Source organism: Heterodontus francisci, chromosome 7, assembly GCF_036365525.1.
Source record: "Heterodontus francisci isolate sHetFra1 chromosome 7, sHetFra1.hap1, whole genome shotgun sequence".
Lineage (NCBI taxonomy): Eukaryota > Metazoa > Chordata > Chondrichthyes > Heterodontiformes > Heterodontidae > Heterodontus > Heterodontus francisci.
In genome coordinates this window covers 53,948,407-53,964,099 of record NC_090377.1, presented here as the reverse complement: position 1 = coordinate 53,964,099, position 15,693 = coordinate 53,948,407, and the positions used below count along the sequence as shown (strand labels likewise).

Genomic DNA, 15,693 nt, shown 5'->3' with positions numbered 1-15,693 from the left:
TTGTTGGTAGTATAAGGGATAGGGAGGTTAGACCTCTGCTTTACAATATACCCAAAGCATGGCACCTCAGAAAATGCAGGCCACAGGGTGACCAATTGGCCCTATTGTACACACTGGATAAACATAAACACAGCCTGGCGGTGCCGAACTACCTGTTTCTATGCTGTAATTTCTATATGTATGTAATTTAATATTGATGTGAAGCAGTTCTAGCTTTTCCCTGGTGCTAACCAGTGTAGTGCAAATCAGGTGTCCTAGCTCTAAAGCAAGGTGGGACTTGGAGGAATTTCTCTTCACTCTAGTGTCAGCCTGAATGCTGATTATGTATTCAGGATACATTTACTTTAGGAGGCACCATCCTTTCAATTGTTGTGGAACTGCACCCTTAGAGTAAATAATTTTACACAATATACTCTGTTCACTTGGGTGCATACAGGACATGTAACTAACTCAAGTGCTTAATCCAAAATGTCGTTGATGTAACTAGTGAGAGGCCGAAGTACATTAAATTTAAGACCTTTTTTTTTCAGAGGCATTTATTTACCTAATACACAGAAATTGATTAAAATAAAATTGCAATTTTTATTTTTTCAAAATTTATAGAAGTGAGCAGTTTTGTTAAATTATGAGATAGTATTAAGAGTGCTATTTCTCTTGCAGCTAAGGCATTAATGTATGCCATATAGAGTAAGAGCATTTTTAAATAAGGTCCCTTTCTGCCTGTCTCCCTTTATGTCTCCGTGCCTTCCTCTTTACAGATAGCGATGGATTGGTTATGTATTTTTAACATTTGTTTTTCAAACAGATTTCTATCACTTGTAATTTTCACTTTTATCTGGAAAAAAAACCCCAGAATAATCTGTATTGGGTCTGAATGGTACCTAAGGCTTGCATAATATTTATTGACTCTTTATTTTTCAGATTTAAGATTTTACTACCTCATGAAAGTTTGTGCAAGTCTCTTTGCTGCAGGGAGCTGGATATTCTAAACATTAAAACAACATTTCTGGAGTGGATTTTTAAAAATAAGCATGCCTACAATTAGAAGGCTCTTAAGAAGACGTTACTTGCCCTGGAAACTTGCGCTTGTAGCTCTTGTGTTTATCACATTTTTATTTCTGATGCATAGGGAAGTAGTTGGAAGTACTACACAAGAGCCATGGCTGAAGGAAATGGCAGTAAAGAAAGACAAAGTGTTGCATATGATGATAGGAGCAGTGAACAATCTAAGAGATTCTATTCCAAAAATGCAGATAAGAGCACCTATCAGACAGCAAGGCTCTATAGATGTCAAAAAGCCCTGTTTGCCAGGATATTACACAGCAGTAGAATTGAAACCTTCTATGGAGCGGCCAGCTGAGGATTCAAATGCCCCTGGAGCTTCTGGGAAGCCATTTCATACTGATAATCTCTCTCCAGAGGAGCAGAAGGAAAAAGATCGAGGAAATGAGAAACATTGCTTCAACGCTTTTGCAAGTGACCGAATCTCTTTACACAGAGGCCTCGGACCAGACACTCGACCACCTGAGTATGTTTAATATTTGCATCTGATTTTGAGCTTGTGAATTATGGCTTACATAGAAACATAAAAAATAGGAGCAGGAGTAGGCCATTTGGCCCTTCGGGCCTGCTTCGCCATTCAAAAAAGATCATGGCTGATAGTCTAATTTAGTACCCTGTTCCCACTTTCTCCCCATATCCTTTGATCCCTTTGGCATTAAGAAATATATCTATCTCCTTCTTGAATATATTTAATGACTGGCCTCCACTGCCTTCTGCAATAGAGAATTCCACAGGTTCACCACCCTCTTAGCAATGGAATTTCTCCTCATCTCAGTTCTAAATGGCATACCCCATATCCGGAGACTGTGACCCCTGGTTCTGGACTCCCCAGCCATCGGGAACGTCGTCCCTGCATCTAGCCTGTCTAGTCCTGTTAGAATTTTATAGGTTTCTATGAGATCCCCTCTCATTCTTCTAAACTCTAGCGAATATAGGCCTAGTTGATCCAATCTCTCCTCGTACGTCAGTCCTGCCATCCCAGGAATCAGCCTAGTAAATCTTCTTTGCATTCCCTCCATGGCAAGAACATCCTTCCTTAGATAAGGAGACCAAAACTGCACACAACACTCCAGATGTGGTCTCTCCAAGGCCCTGTATAACTGCAGTAAGGCATCCTTGCTCCTGTACTCAAATTGTTTATATTTAATGGTAAGACAGTTCAATTTGAACTTGACATTACTATTCACATTTGATGAGTGTGAAAACAATTTAACTATTTTTAAATTAATTTTAAAATTCTATAGGACGAGCATGTGTTCATCAAACCTTTTAGAGAATACATATATATTGCAAGTTCATTGACAATTTAGCATCGATTTGCAATAACAATGCAAATCAGGAGTCAGAATGCAACCTAATTGCAGTGATGTGGACTAATATTCCCTGGAAACTAATCTCCCATCACTTTAGTTTAACACTGCATAGAATGTAAATCCAGTGAGGAGTTGAACTTACTTTGCAAAATGTTCAGATGGCGTAACCTGTCTTAATTTAAATGTTTAGAATGCAGACATTCTCCCCTCCCTGTTCTCCAAAGGTTTACATTTTCTATCTTTTTGGAAGACTCTGTGCCCATGCATGTGTCCAGGGATATGAAGAGCTCTGCCCTAAACAGGATAGTTGAAATTCCAGCTGGTAAGATTCACCACTGTATTCTGTCTGAGTGCAAACTGAACTGCAGCTACTGGTCTTTGACAGGTGACTGCAGTTAAATGCACTCTTGTGTATCCCTTGAATGTAATATCACAGTTTTCTGAACTTTAAAAGACATTCAGAATTAATGTAAGTCCTTTGGTAGAATCCGTTTAATACTATTGATGGAGTATAAAGATTTCTGACTAACTTAATTCAAAGTAACATTTTATTGTTGAGTTGAATTTCTAATGTAAACCACTAAATAAGTTTAAGCAATTGATTTTATACAGGGCAATAATGAAGTGTCCCAATTGTATAAAAACTTAAAGGATTGTTTTGTTTTACTTGCACTTTTAGTGTAAAAGTTTGTACATTTAAGCTGTTATATTTCATTTCCTGCTGTGAATGAAGATTAATTATGAGCTATAAAGAGCTTGTTTATAGTGTTCAGTTATTGTGCAATAACTACACATTTAGTTTCTACTTAAGACCTGACAGTAGGGATATATAGATCCAATAACATACCTCATGTTTTCATTCCTTAAAAGCATCCAAATGTAATGTACTACTGAATATTAAATATTCTTTTTGTTCGTATAAAAAAAAAACTAAAATAGTCTTCAGTATAAACATCAAGTCATCCAGTGCTGAACTGTACCTATTTCATAGTATTTTTATATTTAGAAAGGAAGGGAAGTTTAGCTGCAGAACAACTTTGGGTTGTAAAAGTAGGTAGTGCATAATTGGTATTTTGAGCTTTACTAATACCAGTAAACTTCTGTTTATTTCTAATAGTTGTATAGAAAGTCATTGCAAAATTCCATAAATTGGAATCTGTCCAGAATTGTATATGTTATTCCAAAGGTCTCCAATGAGAAATTAACAAAGTAAATGAGGCAGCAGTTATTAGTTGAAATTGCTTCAGACTTGATATACTAAACATAGAATGAAGTATTTGACCTTTTCCTGCAGTTGTGCTGGATGTGTAATTAAAAGGACATATGAAATGAAGGCTCGGTAACAGTAACATTTCTATTTTCATGAATTTCATTGTCTTCACAATCCTTATGAGTTGTTTTTCTGTCCAGATGTATTGAGCAGAAATTTAAGCGATGTCCTCCCCTGCCTACTACTAGTGTGATTATCGTATTTCACAACGAAGCTTGGTCTACACTACTCAGAACTGTTTTCAGTGTAATGCATACTTCGCCCGCTATATTTTTAAAAGAGATAATTATGGTAGATGATGCAAGTACAGATGGTAAGTACAAGTAGTCATCAATACTTTTTCCAATCTTTCATCTATTATCAATACTTTTCTTTCATATAAGTAATTAAAATGAAGGATTTTTGTGGTATCCAGTGGTTCCATAGTTTACATAGTATATATGGCCAAAATAGCCAAACTTCTACTTCTGTTTCTAAAATTCTATTCAAGTAAAATTTTGAAAAGATATAAACCTACTGAGTATATCCTGAAAATGTGAGCAAATGCTATTAATTTGAGATGAACCTTAGATAAGTGTTAACATCAATTTACTTACAATATTTTTTTGACGTAAAATGGTCATTTAAAATATTAACACATGAGAAGCTTTTATGTTTATTTTGTAAGAAAGAAATTATGAAATTAGACCAGTTTGTATTGCATTCCAATTTAGGATAAGTGTACTGACCAACATTCTAGTTTAATTATGATCATTTTATATCTATTCAGACATTGGGTAATCTTGAGGTATATTTTCATATCTTTTTAAAAGACTAGATTTCTTTCGATAAGTGTTTTTAGGTTCATGAAGTAACTTTGGATATAGAACAAATGTCTTTGTGCAATGCTTGTTGCTGGATTCTGATTTCTTAACTATTTTCAACTGATTATGCTCATTGAAATTGGCTGGAGTGGAAATCTAAGGTAACGAATATTTCTATCTACAGATTACTTAAAAGATCAATTGGATAATTATGTGAAGCCATTTCAAATAGTTAAAGTTGTCCGTCAGCAGGAAAGGAAGGGGTTAATTACTGCAAGATTGCTTGGAGCCTCGATAGCAACAGGAGAGGTCCTGACCTTCTTGGATGCCCACTGTAAGTTGACCAGTTTTGACTTTTAGTAAAGTGAATGTAATAATTTTATGAATAATCATTAAACATTACCTTTGGATCTGAGAAAGTAAGTTAGCATTTGAAGTATGTTTAGTTAATCCTTATAAAAGGGTGCACAACCTTAGATCGGTTTACATTTTACAAATATTATGATGTATGGCCCACAACAGTGTGGTTGATAACTGAAATGCTCAGTTGTTTAGCGATGGCCACGTTTCATGAATGAATAATTTTTTTTAAATGCCTACAGGGGAGGTTAGCAGCCAAACTGAGCTACTATAGTTAAATTTTATAAGGCTAGTTATAATTCATGAATTATATTTACTGGTAACGATGACCATTCCAAGTAACTTTTTTGGTGGATATGCAACAGCGGCTAGTCCAACAATACTCCCAAGAGTGAAATGAACCTAAGTATTAAAATTAAGTGTTGAGAATTAAAAGACAAGTCAAATAAGTTAATTGTAAATAAGCTGAATTTATGATTGACTTAATTGACCACATTTACTTTTCTAGTCTACATGATCACTGGCACTTAAAGATCGGCTATCTGCTTAAGGAAGCTGTGGCCAAGCTCTATATACAAAGGGAACATGTTAGAAAAGTCTGGTCCATTCGAGATCAAATGCAAAATTATAACTAATGGGAGCTCTTTTAACTTTTTTCATTTTGTTTTTGTTAATCCAATCCAAAATGTGATGGGTTGGGCAAAATAACTCTATTATATTGTACATTCCTCTTCTACCCTACTGTTCATTTGCTAAAAAATCTTTTTTTAATTGATCCCAATTTCCAACTTGTTTGTATTTCAGTGTGTAATATATGCTTATGCATCATATGATATTAAATGGCGGATATCTGTAGAGGAAAACCAGAAATTTGATTTTTTTTGCTATTCAGTAAGAAACCTGCAGGGAGCAATGAAACTTCTGAGAGCTAAAAATTAATTTGTTTTTAGTATTCTGAGATCTCTCTAACTTAAAATTATGCTATGAATTGGAATTATTTGCATTCTGCCAGATATTTACCTAAAATCAATTATTATCATCAAAACTTTTTTTTAACTGTTAGGTGAATGCTTCAATGGTTGGTTGGAGCCTCTGTTGAGCAGAATAGCTGAGAATTACACAGCGGTGGTGAGCCCTGATATTTCCAGCATTGACCTCAATACATTTGAAGTAATGAAACCAAATCCATATGGACAAAATCATAATAGGGGTAACTTTGACTGGAGTCTGTCATTTGGATGGGAGTCCCTTCCTGACTATGAGAAAAAAAGGCGAAAAGATGAAACTTATCCCATCAAGTAAGTTTATATTTTCAAAATGCTCAGGTAATAATTATATTAACAAACTATGATGCAAGGACTACAAGATAAATATTAGACATTAATTTAATCCCCCATGGCATTGCACAAAGGGAGTCATGATTCTACTGTGGAAAGTTCTTGATCTCCAAATGACAACAGTGTACCATAAAACAGTAGATAAGAGAAATTCACTATATAATTAGCAACAAACTGAATAGATTGGGAAGGGAGAATCACAACAAAAGGTATTATTGGTTTTGTTAGGCAGCACAAAATTCTAAGGAAAATGGAAATGAGAAATGTACAGAACCATGTGGCCGAAAACCTACTTAGAAGAAAATGTGCACTTTGCAAAACAGTATAAGAATAAATGAATACTGGCTACCATTGAAAGTTGGAAAACTGATAGAGTGATAGGTGCAGCAGGAAATACGATAGCTTAATGGAACAGTGGGAAGCAGGAAATTGTTAATCAAACATGGATATAATTGAATTAAGAAATACATAGAATGGTGGTCAATAATGAATTGAAAACTTAATAATTTACAGGCACCTGCTATTGGAATAGAGTAGTGGGAAAGGGGGACACCAGTGAATGAATCAATTAATAGGGAAATAGTCAAGTAGCTTTTATGAACACTAACACTGAATAACCACATGGCACTTCTGTATAAAGCATTTTTGATAGCTTACACAATTTCAAATTCAATTTAGCAGTTCTATGCATTGGTTGAAAACATGCTTAAGTTGCACTGATGCAGAAGAACTTGTAGAGGACCATCGCAGGGATTTCTCTATCACATCCAAATGAATTTTGGTTTTTAAAAAATGAAGACTTTTGCTTCCTTTTTTAAAAAAAAAAGCAAGTTCCATCATGTGGCTGTAGAAATTTGGCTCAATAGTTACATTGATTTCAGTACTACAGGAGCCAGGAGGTCATGAAAATGGCAGGGGATCTGCTTCCAGCAACATCTGTTGTGGCTTGTGCCGATCACCATCTTGGGAAGGGCGATGGTGTGCTTTGCGTGCACCAGAAGAATGTGGAGTGGGCAGATCATGTTGGTCAGTGTCTAATTTGGCACCTGCCCTGCCATTTTGGACCTTTGTAGGTCCTGTTAACCCTCTCTCTTAAACATGCACAGCTGGACATGGCGCAAGAGGGATTCCACCACTAGCACCATTTAAAGGCTTCAGCATAAGACTTCCAGGTGAAGTGTTTTTGACTTTCTTTTGCTGCTGCAGAGTTAGCGCGAGTACTGTGTACTAGGATGTTGGAGGAGCTCTTGCAAGTTGAGCCAGGAGGGAGTGGCACTAAACCTTTGCAAGGAGGTGATTGGATTTTGAAGGCTTCGGAGCAGAAATCTTGCCCTCTCATGGGGGCCCAAGTTGCTGTCCCTCTTGGGCTATATCAAGCCAGGAAGATTGAGCACAGGCAACAGAGAGAAGATGAAGAAGGAGGGCAGTCAATAGGGTCATACCCATCTAGGGTACACAGAGAGCACTTCTACCTCCACCTAAGCAAGAGGCAGTGTCTGAGATGGTTATGGTTCAACAAAGAGATAGCCAATGAACTGTGCTACTTCCTCCAACTAGAACTGCAGCTGCAGAGAAGGGTGAGGACAGTGCTGCCAGTGGCCCTCACTCGCTATCAATTTCTATGCCTCAAGATCCTTCCAGTTTGCAGTGTATTGCTGCATCAGGGAGGTCACCCTAAACCCTGTACACAAGGAGAGGGGACATTATTGTCTTCTCTCTAAACAGAGAAGTGGGCCTGTGGTTTTGCCAGGGTAGCAGGATTCCTACTGGAAGCTTTTGGACTGCAGGCACTACATTTTAACAAGGCGATGTATTGGAATCACAAAAGGTTCTGCTCCCTCAATGTGCAGTTGGTGTGTAATCAAGCACAGAGCATCATATTAGTCAATGCCCACTATCCTGGCAGCAGCCACAATTCTTTTATCTTGCACCAATCAGCCATTTCCACCATCTTCGAGCTGCCTTGTCGACTGCTTCTTACTCTGTATGTCACTCATGATTCCCCTCCGCCATCTGACTACATGGGGACAATGCTTGTACAACGCGAGCCATGCAGCGACCAGGAGCATCATGGAGAAAACCATCGGCGTCCTCAAACAACAGTTCCTTAATCTGGACTGCTCAGGGATAGCCTTCCAATACCCACTGGAGTGTGTCTCCATATTCATGGTGGTCTGCTGTATCCTGCACAACCTGCAACTCATGAGGATGCAGCCCTTGTCACCAGGTCTTCGGTGAGCACCTCGGGAGGGAGAGGAAGGGAGGAGGAATCCAGGAAATCACCATCGCTCCAGATGGGCTGTCTGCAAGTAGCTCATCAGACTCTGGTTCCCCTGAAGATATCCCTACATCACCAGTGCTCCACAATTCCCCACCTTTTCATCCCACTGCTACGGACCATCAGGGCATCCTCTGGCCAAAATTTAAGTTTAAAATAAAAAAGCATTCCATAACAACTTTATTCAATGACACTTCCAATAACACATACAAAACTGAAGTATTCACTGTTGTACTAACCTCTAGTGCCTGTCTTGCAGGTGCCTTTGCCTGGTGTGGTGAATTTATATGATGCTACCCCCGTTTCTCCAGCATGGCTGATGGAAGGTTGCTGAATTTTAGTGGGGGAGATTGGAAATGGCCTTGCGGGATGCCTTCGAGCAGCTTTGGGCCTTGGCCTGGCTTCAGACCGCATCACCTTGGCATGGGCGGCAGCAGGGACATTGGCCGAGTGGCAGTGATGAGCACCGAGACAGTGCAGATTTGTGCAGCACTGAACCACTGCTGCTTACCCAGGGCAATGCCTCAGCTATCCGTGTAATCTGCTGCAGCACAGATTGCTGGACTCCTGTGAAGCCCATTTGAGCACTGGTGTCCACAACCATGATGGCAACAGTTGAGCCTCCATGGCAACAAACAGGTCTTATGACCTCTATCTGAGTTTCCACTGCAGCACTCAGATGTCGGGTGGCTTTTACCTATGCTGCAATAGAAGCTGAGACATCGAGGCTGGGTCATAGAGTTGGCCGCAACTTCCGCGCTGGAAAGGATAGGCTACAAGCTCTGTGCAAAGCCCTGAGCCAAGTTGTATCTGGCTTCTGCTTTGCTCCTTTACAATGACAAGAGGCTCTGGAGCAGCCCTGCCAATGTATCAAGCATTTTGGTGTGCATACTCATCAGCCATTTCCTGTAGGCTGCCCCATTAAAGTTCTCATCTGAGTTCTCTCAGTCTGCAACCACATCCTCCAGGGAGCTGGCATAATCACTATCCTTTCCCCTTGCCTTTGCTGCAGCCCACTGACTCACCACATGCAGATCCCACCACTATACTTCCCTAAAAGTATGTGCAGTGCCAGTATCTAAACTGGAGGCTGCAACTGTCTGATCAAGTGACAGTGCCACTTCTGATGTCTGCTGTTCTTCTCGGCCTTCAGGCTGCACTGGTTTGCTAGGTGTTAGTCCTTGGGTATTTTTTTTTTCATTCATTCATGGGATGTAGGCGTCACTGGCCAGGCCAGCATTTATTACCCATCCCTAATTGCCCTTGAGGAGGTGGTGGTGAGTTGCTTTCTTGAACCACTGCAGTCCATTTGGGGTAGGTATACCCACAGTGCTGTTAGGAAGGGAGTTCCAGGATTTTGACCCAGCGACAGTGAAGGAACGACTATTATAGTTCCAAGTCAGGATGGTGTGTGACTTGGAGGGGAACGTGCAGGTGGTGGTGTTCCCATGCATTTGCTGCCCTTGTCCTTCTAGTTGGTAGAGGTCGGGGGTTTGGAAGGTGCAGTCGAAGGAGCCTTGGTGCATTGCTGAAGTGCATCTTGTCGATGGTACATACTGCTGCCACTGTGCGTCGGTGGTGGAGGGAGCGAATATTTGTAGATGGGGTGCCAATCAAGCGGGCTGCTTTGTATCTGAAAGCATAAATGCAGAAGGGAAGTGTTGGGGTAAGGGAATGGGGGTTTGGAAGGAAAGCAAGAGGTACATAGTCAACTTGTACTTCATAGCAGATTGTGGGATGAGGCTGAAGTGAGATATGAGAAGTTGCATAAGATAAGAACATACCGTCATCCTGGACAGTTTCAGTGGTAATGGCTGTAATGGCCTAGTGACTTACATGCCAATAATTCAGAGCATCGTCTCCTCCAAGGGGCTCGAGATGCAGCAGTGCCTGTCTGCAGCAGGTTCTCTGTTGCAGGACAAAGTGGCACATAACAAGGGAGAGGGGAGAGTGTCTGAGTATGTTGCAATGTGTTTGGGTGATGTGCCTGTCTTGGATGTATAGCTGGACATATGTGGTAGCTGTGAGATGTGGGTGTGAGGTTTGTATCAGTGGTAAGTGTGTGAGAGAGTCAGGTGTGGCATATAAATATTAGGCCTGAGTCCGATTTGCTGATAGCTGAGTAATGGGGGTGTGGTGCACTGTGCAGTGTGAGGGCTGGGTGGTGCAGTGGGTAGGATATGGCATTTGAAGATTCACTCACTGACCTTGACCATTTGTGTGAGGTCATTGAACTTTTTCCGGCACTGCAGTGTCAGTCTCCTTGCATTGACCTCCATAGTTATCTGCTTCCATTCCCTTAATGCATGTCTGGAGGTTCTCCTGGTCCCCTGTGGAAAGATGACCACTATCCTCCTTTACATCTCCTGGACTAAAGTCTTCAGCACTGCGTCAGGGAACACGAAAGCCCTCCCTCAGCCCTGCTGCTCCATTACTTCTTTTCCTTCCTTGTGAAAAACACTTTTTCAGAAACAGTTCTAATAACTACTGCATCCAGACTGCAGCTCCAGAAGTGGAGGCTGGCTATAAAAAGGGTAGCTTTAAACACATGTGAACATAAAAAAATTATGGCACAAGTAAGAGGCCATTCAGCCCATTGTATCTGTGTCTGTCGATAGAGCTATCCCGCTTAATCCACTTTCCAGCTATTGGTCCTTAGACTTGTAGGTTATGGCACTTAGTGTGTGTCCAAGTATTTTTTTAAAAATGTATTGAGGCTTTCTGCCTCCACCTTGCTTTCAGAGAGGGAGTTCCAGACCTCCACCACCTCTAGGAGAAAAGAAACTCTCCTCAATTCCTCTGTAATCCTGCTACCAATTACTTTAAATCATTTCGAGGAACACAACTTCAGCCTATCCAATCTTTCCTCTTTACCCTTTCAAATGTGATTACATCCTTCCTATAATGCAGTGACCAGAACGATGCACAGTACTCTAGCTGTAGCCTAACTAGTGTTTTATACAGTCCTAGCATAACCTCCCTGCTTATATATTCTATGCCTTGGTTAATAAAGGAAAGTATCCCATATGCTTAACCATCTTATTGATTTGCCCTGCTATCTTTAGGGATCTGTGGACAAGCACTCCAAGGTTCCACTGTTCCTCTAGACTTCTCGCACTTTAAGAAGGATGTGAGGGTCCTTGAGTGGGTGCAGAGGAAATTTACCAGAACGGTTCCAGGGATGTGGGATTTTAAATACAAGGTTAGGTTGGAGAAATTGGGTTTGTTCTCCTTGGAACAATGGAGATTGAGGGGAGATTTGATCGAGGTGCACACGATTATGACAGGATTAGATAAGGTAGACAAAGAAAAGATGTTCCCATTAACTTATGGTACCAGGAATGCAGGGGGAATGTGAGGAAGGACTTTTTTACGTAGTGAGTATAATGACCTGGAACTTGCTGCCTACGAGGGTGATGGAAGCAGAGATGATTGATTTCGAAAGGAAATTGGATGGGCACTTAAGGGAAATAATCTTCCAGGGCTACGGGGTTGGAGCGGGGAAATGGGACTGATTGGATTGCTCTGCAGGCAGCTGGCATGGACTTGATGGCCGAACGGCCGCCTCCTATGCCATAATAACTCTATTTTGGGGACCTCGGACTGAAGATGGTTGCAAATGTTTTAGCTTTGTCTTTTGCACTGACGTGCTGAGCCTTCCTCATCATTGAGGATGGGGATGTTCGTGGAAACTACCAGCCGCATAACTGTAGAGCGTCAATCTAATCCGTTGGTTGAGATTGCGTTGCTCTGTCTATTGCATGCTGCTTCTGTTTAGCATGCACATAGTCCTGTGTTGTAGCTTCATCAAGTTGGCACCTCATTTTTAGCTATGCCTGGTGCTACTCCTGGCATGCTCTCTTGAACACCTCATTGAACCAGGGTTGACCCACTGACTTAATGGTAATGGTAGAGTGAGGGATAAGGCAGACCATGTGGTTACTGATTGTGGTTGAATACACTTCTGCTGGTGGCCCACAGTGCCCCATGGGTGCCTACTTTTGCATTGCTAGATCTGAATCTGTCCCATTCAGCATGGTGGTAGTGCCACACTGCACGATGGAGGGTATCCTCAGTGTGAAGACGGGGCATTGCCTCCAGAAACATTTTGCCTTGGTTGCTCCCACTAATACTGTCATGGGAAGATGCATCTGTGATTGGTAGATTGATGAGGGTGAGGTCAAGTAGATTTTTACCTCTTGTTGGTTCCCTCGCCCCCTGCTGCAGGGACAGTTAGATGTTCCTTAGAACGGCTAGGTTGGTCAGTAGTGGTGCTACCGAGCCACTCTTGGTGATGGATATTGAAGTTCCCCCACCCAGAGTAAATTCTGTGCCCTTTCTACCCTCAGTATTTCTTCCAAGTGGTGATCAACCTGGATGGGCACTCATTCATCAGTAGAGGGAGTGTGGTAGGTGGTAATCAGGAGGTTTCTTTGCCCATGTTTGACCTGATGCAATGAGACTTTATGGGATCCAGAGTTAATTTTGAGGACACGGGGCTTCTCTCTTCCGACTGTTCAACGTGCCGCCACCTCTGGGGTGATGGCGAAGTTTGAGACATTGGTTGTAAAGGATGATTTGGTGAGTATGACTGTATCGAACTGTGTTGCATGACTAATCGGTGGGACAGCTCTCTCAATTTTGGCACAAAGTGCCAGATGTTAGCAAGGAGCACTTTGCAGGGTCGATTGGGCAGGGTGTGCCTTTGTCGTTTTCGGTGCCTCAGATGATGCTGGGTGGTCTGTCCAGTTTAATTCTTTTTGGCTTTTCTGTAGCGGTTAGATGTAACTGGCTGGCTTGCTAGGCCATTTCAGAGGGCAGTTAAGAGTCAGCCACATTGCTGTGGGTCTGGAGTCACGTGTAGGCCAAACTGGGTAAGGTCAGATTTTCTTCCTTGAAGGTCATTGGTGAACCAGATGAGTTATTAATGACAATCCAGTAATTACTTGGTCGCAATTACTGAGACTAGCATTTTATTCTAAATTTATTAATTAATTCAATTTAAATTCCACCAGCTGCCATGGTGGGATTTGAATTAGTGTCTCAAGCATTAGCCTAGGTCTCCGGATTGCTAGTCAGTAACATTACTATTCCACTACTGTTCACTTAATGCCATCTTTTAGCTCATTCCTAAGGAAGCTTTCCTCTGGATACCTGATGTGTCTCTTATTAATATAACATCATCGAGAGCACTATCATTGCAGGGACTGCAGCAGTTCACAAAGGTCACCTACTCATGGCACAAAAATGCAACTATGCTAGTCGCTCATATCCTGCTACATCATAATGATGGCCTGACATTTTATTCTTAGTGCTAATTGTTTCTAATTTCACAACAGATTAGGCATAAACTAGATGACCTTTTATTGGACCTTATTTTTGGAGCGAAGTCTGTCAGAATCTCCGCAAAGTGAACTGCATAGCTCACAAGATAATTAATATATTGTCTCTTTAATCTTATTTTGTAGGTCACCAACATTTGCTGGTGGGCTATTTTCTATCTCCAAACAATACTTTGAACTCATAGGTAGTTATGATGACCAGATGGAAATTTGGGGTGGTGAAAACATAGAAATGTCATTCAGGGTAAGTGTTGGGATTTTTAGTTGCAAATGCTGTGTGTGCAAATTTTCATTCCAATATTCCGGTGGCTTGTTAATATTATTCCAGTTTAAAAGCTGTTGTGTCCTTTAAATTTAATATGTCAACATACTTACCTTAAAATCGGTGACCTTTGTATGTCAGTTTGTTAACATTTATGTGCATTAACCATTTATTTTTTCCCTACTTCTAAGAAGGTTAGGCTTGGGTAGGGTTTTCTATAGCATTCGTTACTGGGACTGTGTTCAGTCAGCAAAAAGTGAAATTTGAACAAGATTAGATGACAACTCTGAGCATATCAGCAACAAATGGGTGGTTGGCACAGCTACTGTATTAAATTCAGAAATATAAATAATCTGGGCTTGGATGTATCTGCTTAACTTGCAAATAAAATTACTTAAAAGACTTGCATTTATTTAGTGCCTTTTACAACCACAGGATGTCCAAAAGTGCTTTACAGCCAATTAAATACTTTATTTTTGAAGACTAGTCACTGCTGTAATGTAGCAAATATACAGGTTTTGTTCATTATGGAACTTTTCATTTCTTTGGTTTGGTTTGGACTGTTTGTATTTTTCACATATAAGGAAGTAAAACATAAATGCATGAGCACTTTTGAAGCTTAATTGTGGCATATTTGAAGATTTTTATCAGTGTATTGTACACAATTAAGAAACTGCAGAACAAATTTGATCTGCAATATGAAAATGATAGTGGAAAGTTGATTCCTGTGCAGCTGCATAACTACAGTGGAATTGCTGTTTTAGAATATTGTACTGCATGTACTGTTGCCTATTATCAGGCATGTGCACAGGGAATATAATGCATTATTGTAGGCCTTATACTATGCTATTCATTTTCCATTGCTATAGAGTACAGAAAGCATCCATCACAACTTGTGCTTAAACAGCACTTCTAGCATAATGTGATGAAATCTGTGGTTGCAAAGCTTATTTGTTTTAGACCCTAACTGAGAGGGAAACTAAAATTGAAACAGAAGCTGGAGAAACAACTTCAGGTTTCTGGGGAAACTGACACTGGTTAGAACCAGATAAAAGGAGACAGAGTCCTCCCCTCATCAGGCAGGAGTGGCACGCCAGAAAGCAAAAGAAAGTGAAGACTGAATCCAGGAGCTGTTTCTGTTACTTAAAAATGCTGACTAACCAGTAACTGTATATGGCCATACAGTGCAGAGGTTGTCACTGAAGGACTCTGATAAAGGGAAGACTGGCAAATTCACGCGATCAAGACTGTTGTGGGCAGAGCTGAGGAAGCTCTGGAGACGTGCACCTAGTGAAATTATTGTTTGAAAGCCACCTATGCTAAAAAGACATGTGCTTTGGGCTCAGTGACCAACAGAACACTTGGTGACCTGGGGAAAATGGTTACAAAGAAGCCACATGTCAAGGTTTATGGAGGTCAGGAGATCAATTGTTTGGAGTTTGGACATTGTTTTCAGTTTAATTGGGTGTGAACTGCTTGAAGATAGTTGGTGTTTTCCTGCCAGGAAAGAAAAAACACTCGGCTCACCTCCTCCTCCACCTCTTTGAAGAAATCCTGCAAAGATCCAGTGTAGGAAAGCTAAAATCTCTGGTGCTGCAAAGCTTCTGAGAAGCTTGGAAAAAAAAAAGTCCTGCAATTCAAGTGTGCTGGCAGAAAACCCTGATGC

The 15,693-nt window shown here is 40.7% G+C and overlaps 1 protein-coding gene across 3 annotated transcripts in view; it reads left to right on the top strand.

Annotated features, from left to right (window-relative positions):
* Positions 1–15,693, top strand: part of galnt3 (UDP-N-acetyl-alpha-D-galactosamine:polypeptide N-acetylgalactosaminyltransferase 3 (GalNAc-T3)) — a 95,459-nt gene that overhangs the window by 48,040 nt on the left and 31,726 nt on the right. For 2 of the 3 annotated variants that reach the window (XM_068034530.1, XM_068034529.1), the window contains exons 3-7: positions 922–1,528; positions 3,786–3,958; positions 4,633–4,782; positions 5,872–6,106; positions 13,892–14,009. In XM_068034530.1, coding sequence (XP_067890631.1) covers positions 1,032–1,528; positions 3,786–3,958; positions 4,633–4,782; positions 5,872–6,106; positions 13,892–14,009 — 1,173 coding nt within the window. In that variant the 5' untranslated portion in view covers positions 922–1,031. The remainder of the gene's footprint in view (positions 1–921; positions 1,529–3,785; positions 3,959–4,632; positions 4,783–5,871; positions 6,107–13,891; positions 14,010–15,693) is intronic. The other variant, XM_068034531.1, reaches the window with a different exon arrangement.